Source organism: Macaca nemestrina, chromosome 10 (assembly GCF_043159975.1).
Source record: "Macaca nemestrina isolate mMacNem1 chromosome 10, mMacNem.hap1, whole genome shotgun sequence".
Classification (NCBI taxonomy): domain Eukaryota; kingdom Metazoa; phylum Chordata; class Mammalia; order Primates; family Cercopithecidae; genus Macaca; species Macaca nemestrina.
In genome coordinates, this window is record NC_092134.1 from 13,720,975 (window position 1) to 13,738,272 (window position 17,298).

Genomic DNA, 17,298 nt, shown 5'->3' on the forward strand with positions numbered 1-17,298 from the left:
AGATTCATTTCTGCAGATGACAAGAACAGATGTAGACCTGACCCTCTCCCTCTCTTGCTTAAAATCTTCAAACTTCCTAAATAATTTGTAATCGGCTGAATTGTGGACATCGCAGATTCATTTGTTGAAGCTGTAACCCCTGTACCTCAGGGTGTGACCATGTTCGTAGATGGTACCTTAAAGAGGGGCTTCACTGAAAAATGAAGCCATTATGGTGGTCCCTAATCTAATCTGACCGGTGTCCTTATAAGAGGAGGAAATCTGGACGCACAGAGACACCAGGGCTGCGAGCACTGAGAAAAAGACCATGTGAGGACACAGAGAAGAGAGGGAGAGAGCGATCCTCCAACCTCGAGAGGGTTAGGAGAAACCAACCCTGACAGCACCTAGATCTTGGGCTGTCAGCCTCCAGAACTGTGAGAAAATACATTTCTGTTCTTTAAGTCACCCAGTCTAGTAGTTTACTATGGCAGCCCCAGCAAACTAATGCTCTGACACACATGAGGCCCCGTCCGCCTCTCCAGCCTTGAGTTGCCCCGCCTGTTCCTTGTGCTACCATCTGCAGCCTGGCAAAAATCCACTCAGTTGTTCAAGCTCAGCATGCTCACTCTTTGCACCATCCAGGTTAAACTTCTAGCTTTGCCATCTACTGGCCCTGTGGCCTTGGCCAAATTACTTAACTTCTTTGAGCCTCAGTTTTCTTATCTGTAAAATGGAGGTAATTGCAGTACCTCTCTTAAAAGGTGAGAGTGAGGGTGAGGTGACATGCTCAGCACACTGTTCCCTGCTCCTGGTACATGTTCCTGTTCCTCTTCCTTCTCGACTCTCAGTGATTGGGCTTCAGCTCTCATCTCCATCCGGAAGCCTTCCTTGATTGCTGTAGGTCTGGGCTGGGCTCACTCTAAGGAGGTTCTAAAGCATCCCCATCCCTACAGTGTGTCCTCCTTGTCCTCACCTTTGGGTTCCTGCTCTACTGTAACTACCTGTTTACTGGACTCTCCAGCCCTTGGGCCTACAACCTGCAGAGTCTTGTCCACCACAGGGTGCTCTGTGCTGAGCACAGAGTAGGCTCAATAGATTTCCAGTTACTGATGGAAAATGGTGGGAATGAATTGGTTCAGATCTGATATTTTCTGAACTGATAACTTGAGCATAATTCCTTTTTTTTTCTTTCTTTTTTTTTTGGAGACAGGGTCTCACTCTGTTGCCCAGGATGGAGTACAGTGGTGTGATCTTGGCTCACTGCAGCCTCTGCATCCTGGGCACAAGCGATCCTCCTACTTCAGTCTCCTGAGTAGCTGGGACTACAGGCATGTGCCACCTGCCCAGATGGTTTTTGTATTTTGTAGAGATGGAGTTTTGCCATGTTGCCCGGACTGGTCTCAAACTCCTGGGCTCAATGCCTCGGTTTCCCAAAGTGCTGGGATTACAGATGTGAGCCACTGCACCTCGAGCACAATTCTTATATACAGAACCACTGAGATAATAAACAGTAGTAACAAAAACAACAACAACAGAACAACAAAGTAATAGTAATGGTGAATACTTCCCGTAAGAGTCCTTACTGTATGCCAGACACTGTTTTAAGTGCCCAATATCCATTAACTAATTTCATTCTTATAAAATCCTGTGAAGAAGGTACTATTATTATCCCCGTTTTGCAGATGAGGACACTGGGGCATAAAGGGCCATGTGACTTTATCCAAGGTCACAAAAGACAGCAAATGGCAGAGCTGGAATGTGAGCCCAGGCAGTCTGGCTTCCGAATTCATGCTCTTAATGACAGTGTGGATGTTGTCTCTTGTTAGAGGGTAGAGACTCCCTTTTCATCAGAATAGGGTTTCATCTGATAGATCTGGTCCTTTTTCTCCGTTTATAAAAAGTGCCCTAAACCTGATGATTGCTCGTCGAATCTGCAGTGAAAAAAAGTCCCCAGAAGCATGCTTGATAGAAATCGGTCTTTTCTCATAATGATCATGTGTCAGGTCATAGCATAGTATCTTGGATTTTATCAAATTAAAAGAGAGAACATTAACTTTTTAAAATGCAGGGTATAGGAGGTGAAAATGCTGAACGGGGATACACAAAGCCTGCTTCCGAAGTCCCTGAGCTCAGAACTCCGGGCGAGTGCCAGCGGTCAGCACACCTGAATAGTTCACTCTATTAAAACTGCTGTACCAACCAGAATCCCAGTGGGCATAAACATCTCTGAGAAGAAAACATTTTTTTTTCTTTTACTAAGAGAAATTGGAAAATGCATTCAAAGCCATTCCAGGTGCCCCACGCTGATTGCCAAGGGCAAATCTGGACACAGGTTGCAGGCATTGCACTTGCTGCCTAGTCACTCATTAAAGGCTGTGGGGCACAGCCCAGCCATCTAAGATGGAAAAACGAGAGGCTGTTTCTCATTCCTAGAGACCACCCCCTTCCCTTTTTAAAGATAAAGGTCGGTCTCTTGTTACACGATTGAATTGATCCCTACACAGTCGATTTGGAATTATCAGCCACTTTGGGGATCAATCACACAGGGATTGAGGGGACTGACCAGACTCTGATCTGCATTGGCTGATATGACAACTGAGAATTCAGGAATCACCAGGCAGGGCCGGCCCTGGTGCCTTTTGGTAGACTGATTACAATAGTGCCATCCCTCTCTGCTTTGCACACTTTGGGATGTGACTTTGCTGCTTCCCTGCATCAAGAAGGGAAGTCTTTCCCCACACTCCTTGTAGCTAGGCTGGCCTGGTGACTTGCTTTGGCCAGTGGAATGTGGTGAGAGGGTAACTGTGGTCATGCTGAGCCCAGTTCACAGATGGAAAATGCAATAATCATCACCAGCACCATCATCATCACCATCATTGACCTCAAGGGGCTTTGGGTACTTAGGATCTTGTTCTTGGAACCCTTTCTGCTTGCCATGTGAACAAGTCTGAGTTTGCTTGCTGGGTGTTGAGAGACATTCAGCATCTCACCCATGTCACCCTGGCCAGCAACCAACCAATAGACTTGTGAATGAAGCCATTCGAGATCAGTCAACCTCCAGCTTACCTATCAGCTGGGTGTAGACACATAAGCACATCCAGCCAAGATCAGCCGAGTCAGCCTGACCAGCAGAAACACCCTGCTGACATGTAGACTTGGGGGCAATACTAAATTGTTGTTTGAAGCCACTCCATGTTGAGGTGATCTGTAATACAGCCATAGCTTACTAATACAGTCATCAAATGCAGCCAGAGCCTTTGAACAGCTGAGGATAAGAAAAGGCAGCCTTCAGTGCTGCACAGGGACTACAGCAAACTACAGCCAGTGAGCCTGCCACTTTGGTTTTGTAAATAAAACTTTATTGGAACATAGCCACATCCATTGTTGTAGTTTTCATGCTACAACAGCAAAGTTAAGTGGTTGCAAGGGAGACCACCTGGTCAGCAAAGGCTAAAATTTTTACTGTCTGGCCCTTTAAGGAATAGTTTGCTGACCTCTGGTCTAATACAAATATGAACCACATCCACTGCAATAATAATAATAATAATATAGCCTATGTAACAAACCTAGTGTAAAGATCTGACTTAGCTGACAGGAGATCAAAATTCCTGTTGTGAATTTGCAATTGCAAAAATGTGGAACCAACCCAAATGGCCATCAGTCAACGAGTGGATAAAGAAACTGTGGCATATATATATATATATATATATATATATATATGATATATGATGGAATACTACTCATCCATAAAATGAGTGAATTAATGGTATTTGCAGCAATCTGGATGAGGTTGAAGACTATTATTCTAAGTAAAGTAACTCAGGAATGGAAAACCAAACAGTATTTTCTCACTCATAACTAGGAGCTAAGGTATGGGGATGCAAAGGCATAAGAATGACACAATGGACTTTGGGGACTCAAGGGTGAGGGGTGGGAAGGAGGTGAGGGATGAAAGACTACAAACTGGGTGCAGTGTATATGTCTCAGGTGATGGGTACACCAAAATCTCACAAATCACCACTAAAGAACTTATGTAACCAAACACCACCTGTTCCCCAATAACCTATGGCAATAAAAAATTAAAAAAAAAATAAAAAAAAATTAAAAAAAAATTCCTGTTGTGAGACTTTTGGCAGGTTCTTCCCCCTTTCTGGGCTTTAGTTTTCCCATCTGACACTGACAGAAGATGGGTAAGAAACTCTCTCCATCACTTCATAGCTGATTTAAGTAAGCCTCAATGGCTCAGACCAAATAAATTGTGGATGGGGCTCAGGGATATGCATTCTCAGAAACATTTCTTCCCTGCTCTCCTCCTACCCCCAGATGATTCAGATGCAAGTGAAAGCCCATTGGTTCTATACCAATTGGTTTCAGAAGGCTTGTCCATGGGAGGGATGGGCAGAAGTGCAAGTGTATTCAAGAGACATCATGAGAAATTGCAAGGCCTATTTTTGCAAGCAGATGCTTTAAGAACATCAGGCTTAGGCTGCTGGCTGGAATGTTATAATCACAATACCAATCAAAGAGAGGTAGGAGGACAGTGCGATGGTGTGGAGTGGGATGGGGCTCATTAATGACTGAAATATTAGGGAGGAATAAGGATGTGTCTGACACAATGTGATGATGATGGTGATGAGGATAATGGTGATAATGATGATGGTGATGATGGTGGTGATGAGGATGATGGTGATGATGGTGGTGGTGAGGATGATGATGATGGTGAGGATGATGGTTATGATGATGATGGTGAGGATGATGGTGATGATGATGATGGTAAAGATGATGGTGGTGAGGATGATGGTTATGATGATGACAGTGGTGAGGATGATGGTGATGAGGATGATGGTGGTGAGGATGATGATGATGGTGATGATGATGGTGATGATGGTGATGAGGATGATGGTTATGATGATGACGGTGGTGAGGATGATGGTGATGATGGTGGTGATGAGGATGATGGTGATGAGGATGATGGTGTTGAGGATGATGTTGATGATGGTGATGATGATGGTGATGATGATGGTGGTGATGATGATGGTGATGAAGATGATGGTGATGATGATGATGGTGGTGAGGATGAGGATGATGGTGAGGATGATGGTGATGATGATGATGGTGTTGGTGATGGGTTTTGCATCTTCCATTCATGAACTAAGTACTCTTATTAGTGATTTGCTTTTGTTTGCCATCTTATCCTATGATTTCACTCTTGCATTCTTTTACTCTTCACATATAGGAAACTTGGTTTGCTAAATATATTATGAGCTCCTTAAAGGCAAGGCTTTGGGATATATGTTCTATGTAGTGTGTGGTGATGAAAGCTTGGGCTTTGCAGTCAGACCGACCTGACTCAGCAACACACTGACCTCTGTGACCTTGAATAGGTGAGTATATGTCTCTGAGCTTCTGCTTTCCCATCTGCAGAGAGGATAATGATACACCTACACAATAGGGAGGCTGAGAGGACTGAGTGAGATAATGCTACAGAGTGATGAGGAGTGGCCATTATCACTGCGAACACTGTAGGAGCCTAATAAATATTTGACAAATGAGCAGACAGAGAAGTCTGTAATCATTGTATCACAGCTTTAAATGAATCCATTGCCCTAAAGTGGTGGTTCTCAACGTGGAGTGTGTGTGTCTGTGTGTGTGTGTGATGTGGGGTGGGGGCTCATGCACTTTTGCTCCCAGGGGACATTTGATAATGTCTGGAGACATTTTTGGTTGTCACCACTGGTATCTAGTGGGTAGAGGCCATGGATGTGGCTAAACATCCTACAATACACAGGACAGCCTTTCACAACAAAGAATTAATTATTTCTCTCAAAATGTCAGCTGTGTCAAGGCTAAAAAGCCCTGCCCTAAAGTCAAAAGCTTGTATCCCTGTGCCTGAAATCTTCCAGCTGAAAAGTGCTAACTGTTGAAAAGGAAAAAGTTGGGCTTGAAATTTGGAATAGACACAAGGGGAACAAGATGTCAAGATTTTAGAAAGCATGAGTGTTCTTTGGAAGGATGATTAGCTCCTGTTGCACCATGCAATGATGAGTTCATGCCTCGGGTCAGAAAACTGGAGGGGCTTCTCCAGGAAACAGCTCCTTGAATCTTGGGGAAAACGTGTCCCCTGAGCACAGGCTGAGATGTTCTCACACACACTCGACGAGGGCTGTAGACAGATTTTATCAGGCTTTGCAAACTGTTTGACATTAGAGCGTCTGGCTTGGTAAGAATTGAAATGACTCAGTCCCAGCTGATTTGCCACTTAGCTGTAAACCACTGTGTCTACTTTCTGTTATTTTTATATGCCAAATAGCTTTGCCAGCTCCAGGCTCCATGTCCCTTTCAAGAGGACAAAGGAACAGCTCCCGACATGACAGCTCGTTGAGTCATTTCAGTTCGGCTACAATTTATAAGCTAGCAAAGCAAATGAGCCAGAGGCGAGACTGCTTACACGTGAGCCTCGGGTAGCGAGGGAGAAATGATGCAGCTGTGGACGGGAGTGAACGGGCGACGTGTGACTCTAGCTCCCAGCATCTTCAGCTTCTCATCATCATATGTGCTGAAGGACAAGCAGACAGAGAAACAAAGTGAACAATGATAAGTAGCTTTGAACACCTTTTTCTCTTGCCACGGTCTATTTGGCAGATATAACTGGGCACTTACTGTGTATCAGGCAAATAATTCCTGCTGGAGGGATGAGGGTTTCAGATGCAGTTCCTTAACAGAGCATATAAAAGTCCCTGCCCTCAGTCAGGCGCAGTGGCTCACTCCCTGTAATCCCAGCACTTTGGGAGGCCGAGGCGGTCAGGAGATTGAGACCATCCTGGCTAACAGGGTGAAACCCCATCTCTACTAAAAATACAAAAACAGCTGGGCAGGGTGGCGGGCACCTGTAGTCCCAGCTACTCGGGAGGCTGAGGCAGGAGAATCGCTTGAACGTGGGAGGCAGAGGTTGCAGTGAGCTGAGATCGCGCCATCGCACTCCAGCCTGGGTGAGAGAGCGAGACTCCATCTCAAAAAGAAAAAAAAAAGCAGTCACTGCCCCCATGGAGTATATAATCTGCTAGAAGAGCCAAGAGAATAAACAAGATAAATCATGTGGTATACTTGTATATTACACTAGGGTTGGAAATGTTTGCTTCAAGGGCCAGACAAGGTATACTTTCAGCTGTGTTCTATAAACAGCAATTTAATACCATATTTAGGTGTTTTTCTTCCACCATTACAGCAGAGCAAATCATTTCCATTATAGAAAATAGGGTTTTTTTTGGGGGGGGGGGTTGTTGTCATGCTTGAGTCATATGATACATATAGTTTGAGAGAGAATCTCACTGTCACCCAGGCTGGAGTGTAGTGGTGTGATCTTGGCTCACTGCAACCTCTGCCTCCTAGGTTCAAGCGATTCTCGTGCCTCAGCCTCCTGAGTAGCTGGGATTACAGGCATGTGCCACCATGCCTGGCTAATTTTTTATATTTCTTAAGTAGAGATGGAGTTTTGCTGTGTTGGCCAGGCTGGTCTTGAACTCCTATCCTCAAGTGATCCACCTGCCTTGGCCTCCCAAAGTGCTGGGATTACAGGCGTGAGACATCGCTCCTGGCTTTATGGTATATATTTTTTTGTCCATGGCCAAATTCAGCCCACAGACATATTTTAATTAATCCACTCTTTTTTTTCTCTCTGTCTCTGTCTGTCTGTCTTTCTCTGTCTCTCTCTCTCTCTCTCTCACTCTCAGTCTCTCTGTGTGTGTGTGTGTGTGTGTGTGTGTGTAATTGAATCAATTGTCTATATTTTAAAATTGGGAGATGTCACATAAAAATGGAAAAACTTTGGCCTTCAAAAAATTGAAAGCTCTGGCCACTCGGGGCCTGTGTTTCCACTGACAAGAAGGATGGGCCACAGACAGCTTTGAATGAGGTGTGTGCTTCCTGAGTTACCCCAAACACAAGCATCCCCGGTTCTCACTCTCTGCCTTTCTTTCTAATTCATGCCATCTGACTGTTACCTGAAGGCCTTTTAGTTTCTGAGCCACAGTCTAAGTACTTTCATTGATTGGATCATTGACAGGTTCCTTGATTCATTCATTTCTACCAATAATTATTGAACCTCTTCTCTGAGCTGGGGGCTTGCCAATACAGCAATGCATGAAACAGATCCAGCCTCTCCTCTTCTGAAGTTTAGATTCTAGTGAGGGAGATGGGCATAACCAAACACACAGTTGTGATAAGTGTTCCAAGAGAAAGTGCTTTAATAGCCTAGAATAGTAAATTTGACTGAAATGGAAGCCAGGGAATACTGTACTTCCTTGAGGAAGTTGTGGAAATTTCAAAACATATCCCCCAAATTCTTTGAAACTTCTCCAATCGAGAGGTAGGTCTATGTTCATTTGGCTCTGTGACCAGCTGACCTAATAGAATGTGTCAGAAGTAATGTGATTCCGGGCACCAGGCAACCTCTCCTCCCTGTGTCCTGGGATGCTCACTCAGCATTCAGCTGCCATGCTGTGGGGAAGCTGGCAGCCTGTGAGGAGGCCCACAGGGAAAGGAACCGAGTTCACAAACTGACAGCCAAATATAACTTGCCACCCATGTGAGTGAGCTGTCTTGGAAATGGGTCCTTTGAGCTGCCCCTCTGAGCCTTACTCAAATTGCAGATTTATGAGAGAAAGCAGTTCTGATTATCCTGAGTTAATAAGTTTTAGAGTGGGTGTTCATGGCAATAGTAACTGTAGCAGAAGTAAATATTGAGCTGAAATCTGAAGGTTGAATGGAAATTAACTGGGTAAATGGAGGAGGGAAAGACCTTCCAGCCAGAGGGAACAGCATGTGTAAAGACTCTGCAGAGGAGGCCATGTCATGACTAAGAAAGTAGGAGAGTGGGGCTGGGGTAGAGTGAGTAAGAGGAGGCTATGAGCTGGGGCTGGAGAGGCAAACCACAGGCTAGACCATCCAGGGCCTTGGAACCCCTGCTCAGACTTTTGTGTTTACCCTGCAGGGAATGGCAGCCACGGAGGGTGTTAAGCTGCGTGCAATTTATATTTTGAAAAGATCACTTAGCTTGGGGCTTAGCATGGGGAATGGGATGGAGGCGGCCAGTGGAGATGATACTGGGACATAAGTTAGGGGTATATCTTCCTTCTGGGAATTTGAGGATAATTCTGGGATCACAAAGTTAACAAAAATTAGGACCAGAATCTAGGTCCTCCAATGTTCACTTCCACTGACTCTTTAGTCAACCCTAGAGCTGAGAAAAACACAAGCAAATACATTGCTGTGACCTTTTCTTACTGGCTCAACCATGCTTCCAGTGGTTTAGGATATGTGGAAATTAACCCAGCTTTTACATTCCTAATATCTGGTTTTATGTCTTCTCTCAGCCACAATAATAAAACAAATTCTACCCGTCATTTTTTCCCACCTTTTCAGCTGAATCTGCAACTGAAAAATGAGGTCACTGAGCACAGTGGAGAGACTGCTTGCAGGCAGAAATCTTTGAGGACGTGCTTGATTTTTTTTTCCCCCTGCATAGTTTGTCAGACTTAAAATTTTTGTCTAAAACAATGTATTCTATGGTCTTAGATCCAGACGGGAGAAAATAATTCTTTTGCTTTTATGATGCACAAGATCAAATACTTTGTTTAAAAAGTATTTATAAATGAACACTTGTATTTTTTACACTTTTGTGTTAGGAATTTTATCTATAGAAGCATTGCTGTTAGATGTGAGATGCTTTTTAGCTTTCGTGGAAATTAAGATTTTTAGCCATACATTTAAGGATTTTAGGTAACTGAGGCTCAGAGAGCTCAAACTCACTTTACTGCGTCATAGTAGGAACAATTACTGAGCATGTCTTATACATAGGCTCTAGGCTAAGTATCATTTCATTTAATCCTCATAATTAATTAATTAAGCTCGAGAGTTTGGTACCATTTATTTGTGTACGTGAAGAAAAGGAGACTCAGAGAGGTACAGGGATCTGTTCAAAGTTAAACAGTTGTATGCGGGAAGTCCTAACTGGTTCCAAGGCTTGTGTTCTTCACCACCACTACCCTGTCTGGATATAGACAATCTCCTAATGCTACTTTATAACACCCTCCCACCCATGCATTTGATGGCTACATTGCCATAATGACTTCCAGTTTTATTTTAATAAAATAACCATCCTTGTATAGCTTATAGAACCTACCAGATAAGACACAACCAGACCAAAGTCTACAAGAGGAGTGATCTCATGCATATTTAAACTTATTAAACTTTAAATAAACCATGTCTCACACACTGAAACATGGATCGGAGAGGGGAGAACTGCATTCTACGACCATGGATGAAAAACTCCATCCAAACAAGTGGAACATGACACCCGAGTCGTTTAAACAGGCACAGGAGTGTCTTTCATAAACACCCTCTTTCCCCAGTGCCTGTTGGGTTTGCCTGTCAATCTGAGCACAGCGCCTGAAAAAAGAGCTGTGAGTTCCTGCCTTCTCTTTATTCCAGGGAAAGGCTGCCAGTCTGTCACTAGGAGTATCAGACTCTATGGGTGCCATAGAGTTCGGTCAGGAAGGTACAATTTGTGCTGATCCCAGGGTCTACACCAATGAGGATCAAGGAGGAGACCTTTCCACAGTATTCTGGGATCCCAACAGCCATGATTCAAGGGGAGGTGACTGGAGATATACCAGTTCCATGAGGTCTTGCAGTCTGGGTTCTCATCCATCACCTGGAACCTTGGGCTTTCAAGAGGTCCAGTTCTTCTCTGACTTGATACCCCAGGTCTCACCGACAAGAACCCTTGTTCCTTTTGAAAAAAATTATATATGTTTTTCTTTTTTTCCTTAAATAGAGATGGAATCTCTATGTTGCCCAAGCTGGTCTTGAACTCCTGGGCTCAAGTGATCTTCCTGCCTCAGCCTCCCTAAGTGCTGGGATTATAGGCGTGAGCCACCATGCCCGGCCTGAAGAAAAAATTTATTAAGACGAAAGTCACAGAACATACAATTAACTGTTTTAAAGAGGAGAATTTAGTGGTATTTAGTACATTGCACCATGTTGTACAACCATCGCCTCTTGTTACAAAACATTTTCATCACTCCCAAAAGGTGGACCCCAGACCCATCTGGTCACTTCCCATTCCCCCTGCCCCCAGCCTCTGGCAACCACCAATCTGCTGTCTGTTGAGGATGAACCTCAAATGCACTATCAGTGAAATAAGCCAGACACAGAAGGGTCACATATTATACGATTCCATTGGCAGGACCCTTGTTTATAAGAAGCACATATTCACATTCTCTAAATTAACATTCTGAAGAACAGAATTTGGGAAATAGTGCGGAGGAAAGGGGGTGTCTGTCGTGGCTTCCATTTCATTTTCAGCAAATGACCTGGCAGTTTAGATTCCTGAAGGCAGCCTTAGCATAATGGCTCTCAACCGTGGCTTCACACTGGACTCACTTAGGGGAACTTAAAAAAATTCTATGAATATCCAAGCCAACGTCTGTTACTTTTTTTTATTATGGCGGTTCTTTGCAGGAGTAAGGTGGTATTGCGTTGTGGTTTTGATTTGCATTTCCCTGATAATTAGCGATGGTGAGCACTTTTTTTCCAGAACGTAAACTAGTACAAACACTGTGGAAAACAGTATGGAGATTCCTTAAAGAACAAAAACCAGAGCTACCATTTGATCCACCAACCCCCCTACTCGGTATATACCCAGAGGAAAAGAAGTCATTGTCTGAAAAAGACACTTACACATGCATGTTTATAGCAGCACAATTCACAATTGCAAAAATATAGAACCAATCCAAATACTCATCAATCAACAAGTGGATAAAGAAAATGTGGTGTATATATACACCATGGAATACTACTCAGCCATAAAAAGAAACAGAATAATGGCATTTGCAGCAACCTGGATGGAGTTGGAGACCATTATTCTAAATGAAGTAACTCAGGAATGGAAAACCAAACATCGTATATTCTCACTTATAAGTGGGAGCTAAGCTATGAGGATGCAAAGACATATGAATGATATAATGGACTTTGGGGACTCCCAGGGGAAGAGCGGGAGGAGGGTGAGGGATAAAAGACTACACATTGGGTACAGTGTACACTACTTGGGTGATGGGTGTACCATAATCTCAGAAATCACCACTGGAGAACTTATTTATGTAACCAAACACCACCTGTTCCCCAAAAACTATTTAAATAAAAAAAATTAATGTATGAAAAGCTAATGTACATTAGAGAGCCTAATGCAACTGGCCTGGAAAGTGGTGTTTTGAAAAACTTGCCAGATGATTCTAATGTGTAGCTAGGGTTGCAACAGCTGCTCTCACAGGAGAGTGGCTATAGCTGCAGGTCATTTTTCTACCCTGCATTTCCTCCCTGGCTGCTTTGGCACTTCTTTTCTTCCTTGGTTTGTGCCTCATTCAGTCTGCACAAGCTCACAGTATCCCAGGACTTTGTCCATGCCAAATGGTGCAGTCGATGGATTTTGATGCCACTGAGTTTGGGACTCAGAGCTGCTTTCTAATACTGACCTTGGGGGAGATTAGTTAACTTCTAAGCCTCATTTCTCCATCTCTAAAATGGGGCCAATGGTAGCACCTATCTCAGGAATGTTTTGAAATTTAGCCAAATAGGTGTGCATAAAGCACACAGTAAACATCAATATGGTTGTATTTATTGTTATTGTTGTTATTACTATTATTATATGCATGAGCATTTCATAGTGGACCAATCTGTTGATAGTCCTTTTCCAACGAGGGGAAAGTCCTTTACAAAAAAAGGAGGCTGGGCGCGGTGGCTCACTGTTGTAATCCCAGCACTTTGGGAGGCTGAGGCGAGCAGATCACAAGGTCAGGAGTTCGAGACCAGTCTGGCCAACACAGTGAAACCCTGTCTCTACTAAAAATACAAAAAAAAAAAATTAGCCAGGCCTGGTGGTGGGCACTTGTAACCCCAGCTACTTGGGATGCTGAGGCAAGAGAATCGCTTAAACCCGGGAGGCGGAGGTTGCAGTGAGCTGAGATCTCGCCACTGCACTCCAGCCTGGGTGACAGAGCTAGACTCTGTCTTAAAAAAAAAAAAAAAAAAAAAAAAGGAGGCAATTTTTGTGCACCTGCTTTCTGTGGACAATGAGCCAGGCCCTGGGGCTGCAGTTGAAGGTATGGAAAAGAGATACTGATGTGGAATAAAACAAACTAGCATATAAACACGTATTATGGGGACCTGGAGTGCAAATGGGTGCAGATGGTTGGACTGAATTCCAGGAAGTATTGGGAAAGGACAGCATTTAAGCTGGGTGGTTAGTGATAAGTGGAAGATATTCCAGCGAATACCAGAAAGCGAGGCTATCAAGGTTGGTTGGGTCACACTAAAGAAGGTGTTAGATGCCTGGCTGAGAAGGGGCACCTGCTTTGAGATAGCTGCACTCGCTCGACCTAACCAGGCAGGGTTCACTCTTAGTGGTTGTTCCTAAAACCTTCAGTGCCACAGCTACCGCACCCACTTACCTCAATAAGGTGTCCCCATACTGGATTTCTGAGATCTTTTCGGCTGGCTGGAATTTATTTCTTTCTTCCTCTTTCAGTTTCTGAAGTTGTTGTTGCTTCTTTTTCTTTGCAGTCTCTTCCCTCAGAATAGCAAAATATCCACGGCCTATCTTCACAGACTGGATCAAAAAGCTGGAGACATGCAGGCAGGAAGAGGGAGAGAGGGAAGAAGGTGGGGGAAGACAGAGAGAGAGAGAGAAAGAGAGAGAGAAGGAAAGAGGAGAGGAAAAAGAGAGAGAGAAGAAAGAGAAAAGAGAGATAAAGAGGGATAGAGATGAAGAAACAGGTAGAAATAGAGAAAGAGAGAGCAAGAGAGAGGGAGAGGGAGGGAAAGAGGGAGAGAGGGAGCGAGGGAGGAGAGGGAGACACAAATTTAAAAAAAAGATGAGTTGACTCTTATTGTCTTGGGACCAATAATCTCTGAGCATGCCCTTGTGCCTGCAGGCAGGGCAGGGGCCTTCCCACCTGTCGATTTCCAGACTCAGCCAGACCTGAGTTTGAGTTCTGGATCCACCTTGTACTGAAGACCCTGGTCAAGTCCTTGAATCTCTCTGAGCCTCATTTCCTTCATCATCCCATCACTCAACAAATATTTATGGAGTGCCCACTTACAGCACCAGGCACTCTGCTAGGTGCTATGGAGTGAACATAACAATTCACAGCCCGCAGGATCGGATACCATCATGCATGGGAAGGGGTCAGCTGTGAAGTATGTGGCACGGAAGAGGGGCTTCTCCATGAAAATCAATGGCCTAGCAGGCACTAAAGGGCCTAGGCTCCTGGCCAAGGCTGCCCTCGCTTTGATTTGCCTAAATGCTCACATCTGTGAACATGACTGCTACAGAAGTTCAGGTACCAATGTGTGGGTTCTTGCTGTGTCAAGTAACATACGTTGGGACTTCATTATTCTCTTCATGCCAACTCAGCCACTATTTCCCAATCAGATGTCTTGATGCTGGCTTGATGTGAAGACATTCTCAACCCTGATGGGCTACACACCTCCCTGCGCTTTGCCAGTCTTCACTTTGGGGTTGGAGTTAGCAGCCCTGTGGTGGAGAAGGACTGATGCAGAGGTGTCTACATGTTTCTTTCTGTCTGTCTGCCCACTTTGTTCCTACATGTAAATGTTGGTTCTCAAATTCAATTTTATCAAGTTCTCCAAATTCCTAATGAGCAACCAACGTGTGTTGGGTGTTGTGCTGACTGTTGGGGATTCAGTGATGAACAAGACATTGGGTCCCTCAGGGTTCATGGTTTAGTAGGGCAGAGAGAGAGAGAGATACATGAAGTCAGTAATAGCACAGGGTAATGGGAGAGGCAGGACTCTGGGCTTTGGGGAAGGGGACACCTAATTGAGACTAGGGGGAGGCTGGAGACCTCTTCCTGGAGAAAGTCGTATTTTCTTTCTCTCTTTGAGGGTGGCCTCTTCCTCTCCTCTGGTCTCTCTCTGTGCTCAGTTTTGCACGGGAATATTCCCAGCCAGCTGTCATGGCCAGACTCATGTGATTAGTTGACCCCTGCTTATTTGCTAAGATGAGTTAAGGTGTCATTAAGGGCATTTCATTTCATCAGGGGACTCTTACAAATGTCCACTGGGAAAATTCTGGGAGGTGGGAGGTGGGGATTTTACAGCATTTTTCAAATCACATCACACAGGTGGCAGCTAAGTGATAACGTTTCATTCATTCATTCTTCTGGCTGACCTTGGCTGAGAACCTGCTATTCCAGGCACCAGTTCAGGGGACTGGGGCTGTACAAAGCAACAAGATAAAGCATTTGCTCCCAAGGAGTTCACAGTGTAATGGAGAAAGAACACCTACAAACAGATACTCTCAACCTAATGTACCAAAGGGCTATAGGAACCTAGAGAAATCTTGGAAGGCTTTCTGGAGGAGGTAGTATTTGGGCTAAGTCGGAATTCACCAGCAGAACAAAGTGGGACATGACATACCAGTGGATGGAATATCAGGTGCAAATGCAAAATGGTGAGTCTGATGATGGCCTCTTTAGGGAACTATAGCTATCTTTAAAACACTGGAGCACCAAAGAGTGACTAGAGCTAAAGCCGACAGTGCAGGCGGGAAACACGGCGCAGGGCCTTGGGTTCTTAAGTGAGCCTGGATTTGGGAGTTGCTTGGACTGTACCTAAAAATGCTTCAGGAATCTGCAAATGTCTGAGTTTTCATTAACAGCTTTTAAAGCTATTAACAACACCCACAACACAAAACATTCTGTTATATACCAAATCAATGCATTATGTACATTTCTATTGTATCGGCCTCCGTTCACCAATTCTGAAATGCCCATTTTTTCACATCTCAACATCCTTGATGTGAAACTGCGTCTTACAGTCATTGACCATTCACAATCACAGCCAGCCATGTGGCAGTTGCTTTGCAGTTGTCATGGCCTCTATAGGTTTAAATTTGGTTCATACTCCTGGTAGCCTGACTGTACAATCGCCCCCTCTAGGCAATAAATCATTGGACCAGGAGTTTGAAGTCAGAAAAGTCTTTTTCTTTGACATTTTCTTATAAAATCAAGAAAGTAGGCATGGCACGGTGGCTCATGCTTGTAATCTCAGCACTTTGGGAAGCCAGGGCGAGTGGATCACTTGAGGTCAGGAGTTCGAGACCAGCCTGGCCAACATGGTGAAACCCCGTCTCTACTGAAAATACAAATATTAGCCAGGGTGGTGGCGGGTGCCTGTAATCCCGGCTACTCGGGAGGCTGAGGCAGGAGAATCACTTGAACCCGGGAGGCGGAGGTTGCAGTGAGCCGAGATCACGTCATTGCACTCCAGCCTGAGTGACAGAGCGAGACTCCATCTCAAAAAATTTTTTTAAAAAACGAGAAAGTGCCATTATAAAAGCTTTCAGAGTTGGGTCCGCAGCTGGGAAGAAATCCTGGAGACAATAGAGGAGCATCCTCTTAAGAAATGTTCCATAGGACATTGTTCACTCAGAGTGGAAGGGTGATTCTGAAGAGCTGGGCTTTGAATGTGAAGAGGTTTGAGGAATATCTAAAATGTATTTTACCTGTGTTTTCCTTTTGGTTTGAAGAGAATATAAAAATATAAATGGAATATTAAGAAATTATTTAAGTAGGTAAAAAGGAGTTATTCTTAAAAATTAGAAAATAATATATATATTTTTAATCTTATAAAAAAATTTAATTTTTGCAGAGATGGGGTTTCACTATGTTGCCCAAGCTGGTCTCAAACTCCTGGCCTCAAGTGATCCTCTTGCCTCAGCCTCCCAAAATGCTGGAATTATAAGCATGAGCCACTGTACCTGGCCTAAAATATTTTTACAAAATAAAAATTCTAAGTGATGAGAAAGAACCATCTTATTTTAATTGGCCGTGTTTTTATTTTGTTATGTTAAATTTTTTTAAGTAAAAAATTCTTTTCATTGTTTAATTTTTTTTGTTTTTAGTGGCATATCTTAGATGTGACGGTGGTTTAGACTCTATAAAATGCAGTATTTTTGCTCTTTATGAATGTGCCACTGGAAGATTACCACTGAACATTTTCTAAATTTAAACCCTGCCTCTCAGCTCATGTAACATTTTTTGAATGTTTATGCCACATGTCAATTATCCATCCCAGACAGTCAGTTGCAGGCAAGGATCAGTCATATCTGCTCAGCTCATGTTCTTGTCATTACAAAATAATCTGTTTCCTTATGTATAAAATTGTGCAAAAGCAAATGAATGGGTAACCTGTTATCACTTAGTAATGCCATATTGTCAGTTATAGGTGCTTTTGCCT

At 43.8% G+C, this 17,298-nt stretch overlaps 2 protein-coding genes across 26 annotated transcripts in view; one reads left to right on the forward strand and one right to left on the reverse strand.

The window, feature by feature from the left end:
- Positions 1–17,298, forward strand: part of LOC105494914 (aspartate and glycine-rich protein-like) — a 266,293-nt gene that overhangs the window by 141,167 nt on the left and 107,828 nt on the right. For 6 of the 21 annotated variants that reach the window (XM_071070987.1, XM_071070986.1, XM_071070985.1 and 3 more), the window contains one exon: positions 4,306–17,293. The exons of 14 other annotated variants lie outside the window; for them this stretch is intronic. In XM_071070987.1, the coding sequence (XP_070927088.1) occupies positions 4,584–5,132 (549 nt within the window). In that variant the 5' untranslated portion in view covers positions 4,306–4,583 and the 3' untranslated portion in view covers positions 5,133–17,293. Of the gene's footprint in view, positions 1–4,305; positions 17,294–17,298 lie in introns of those variants that run through there. One more of the 21 variants, XR_011608775.1, reaches the window with a different exon arrangement.
- Positions 1–17,298, reverse strand: part of LOC105494943 (coiled-coil domain containing 60) — a 205,267-nt gene that overhangs the window by 59,464 nt on the left and 128,505 nt on the right. For 4 of the 5 annotated variants that reach the window (XM_071070982.1, XM_011764013.2, XM_011764038.3 and 1 more), the window contains 2 exons: positions 13,488–13,658; positions 6,431–6,538 (listed from right to left, as the gene is read on the reverse strand). In XM_071070982.1, coding sequence (XP_070927083.1) covers positions 6,431–6,538; positions 13,488–13,658 — 279 coding nt within the window. The remainder of the gene's footprint in view (positions 1–6,430; positions 6,539–13,487; positions 13,659–17,298) is intronic. The other variant, XM_071070981.1, reaches the window with a different exon arrangement.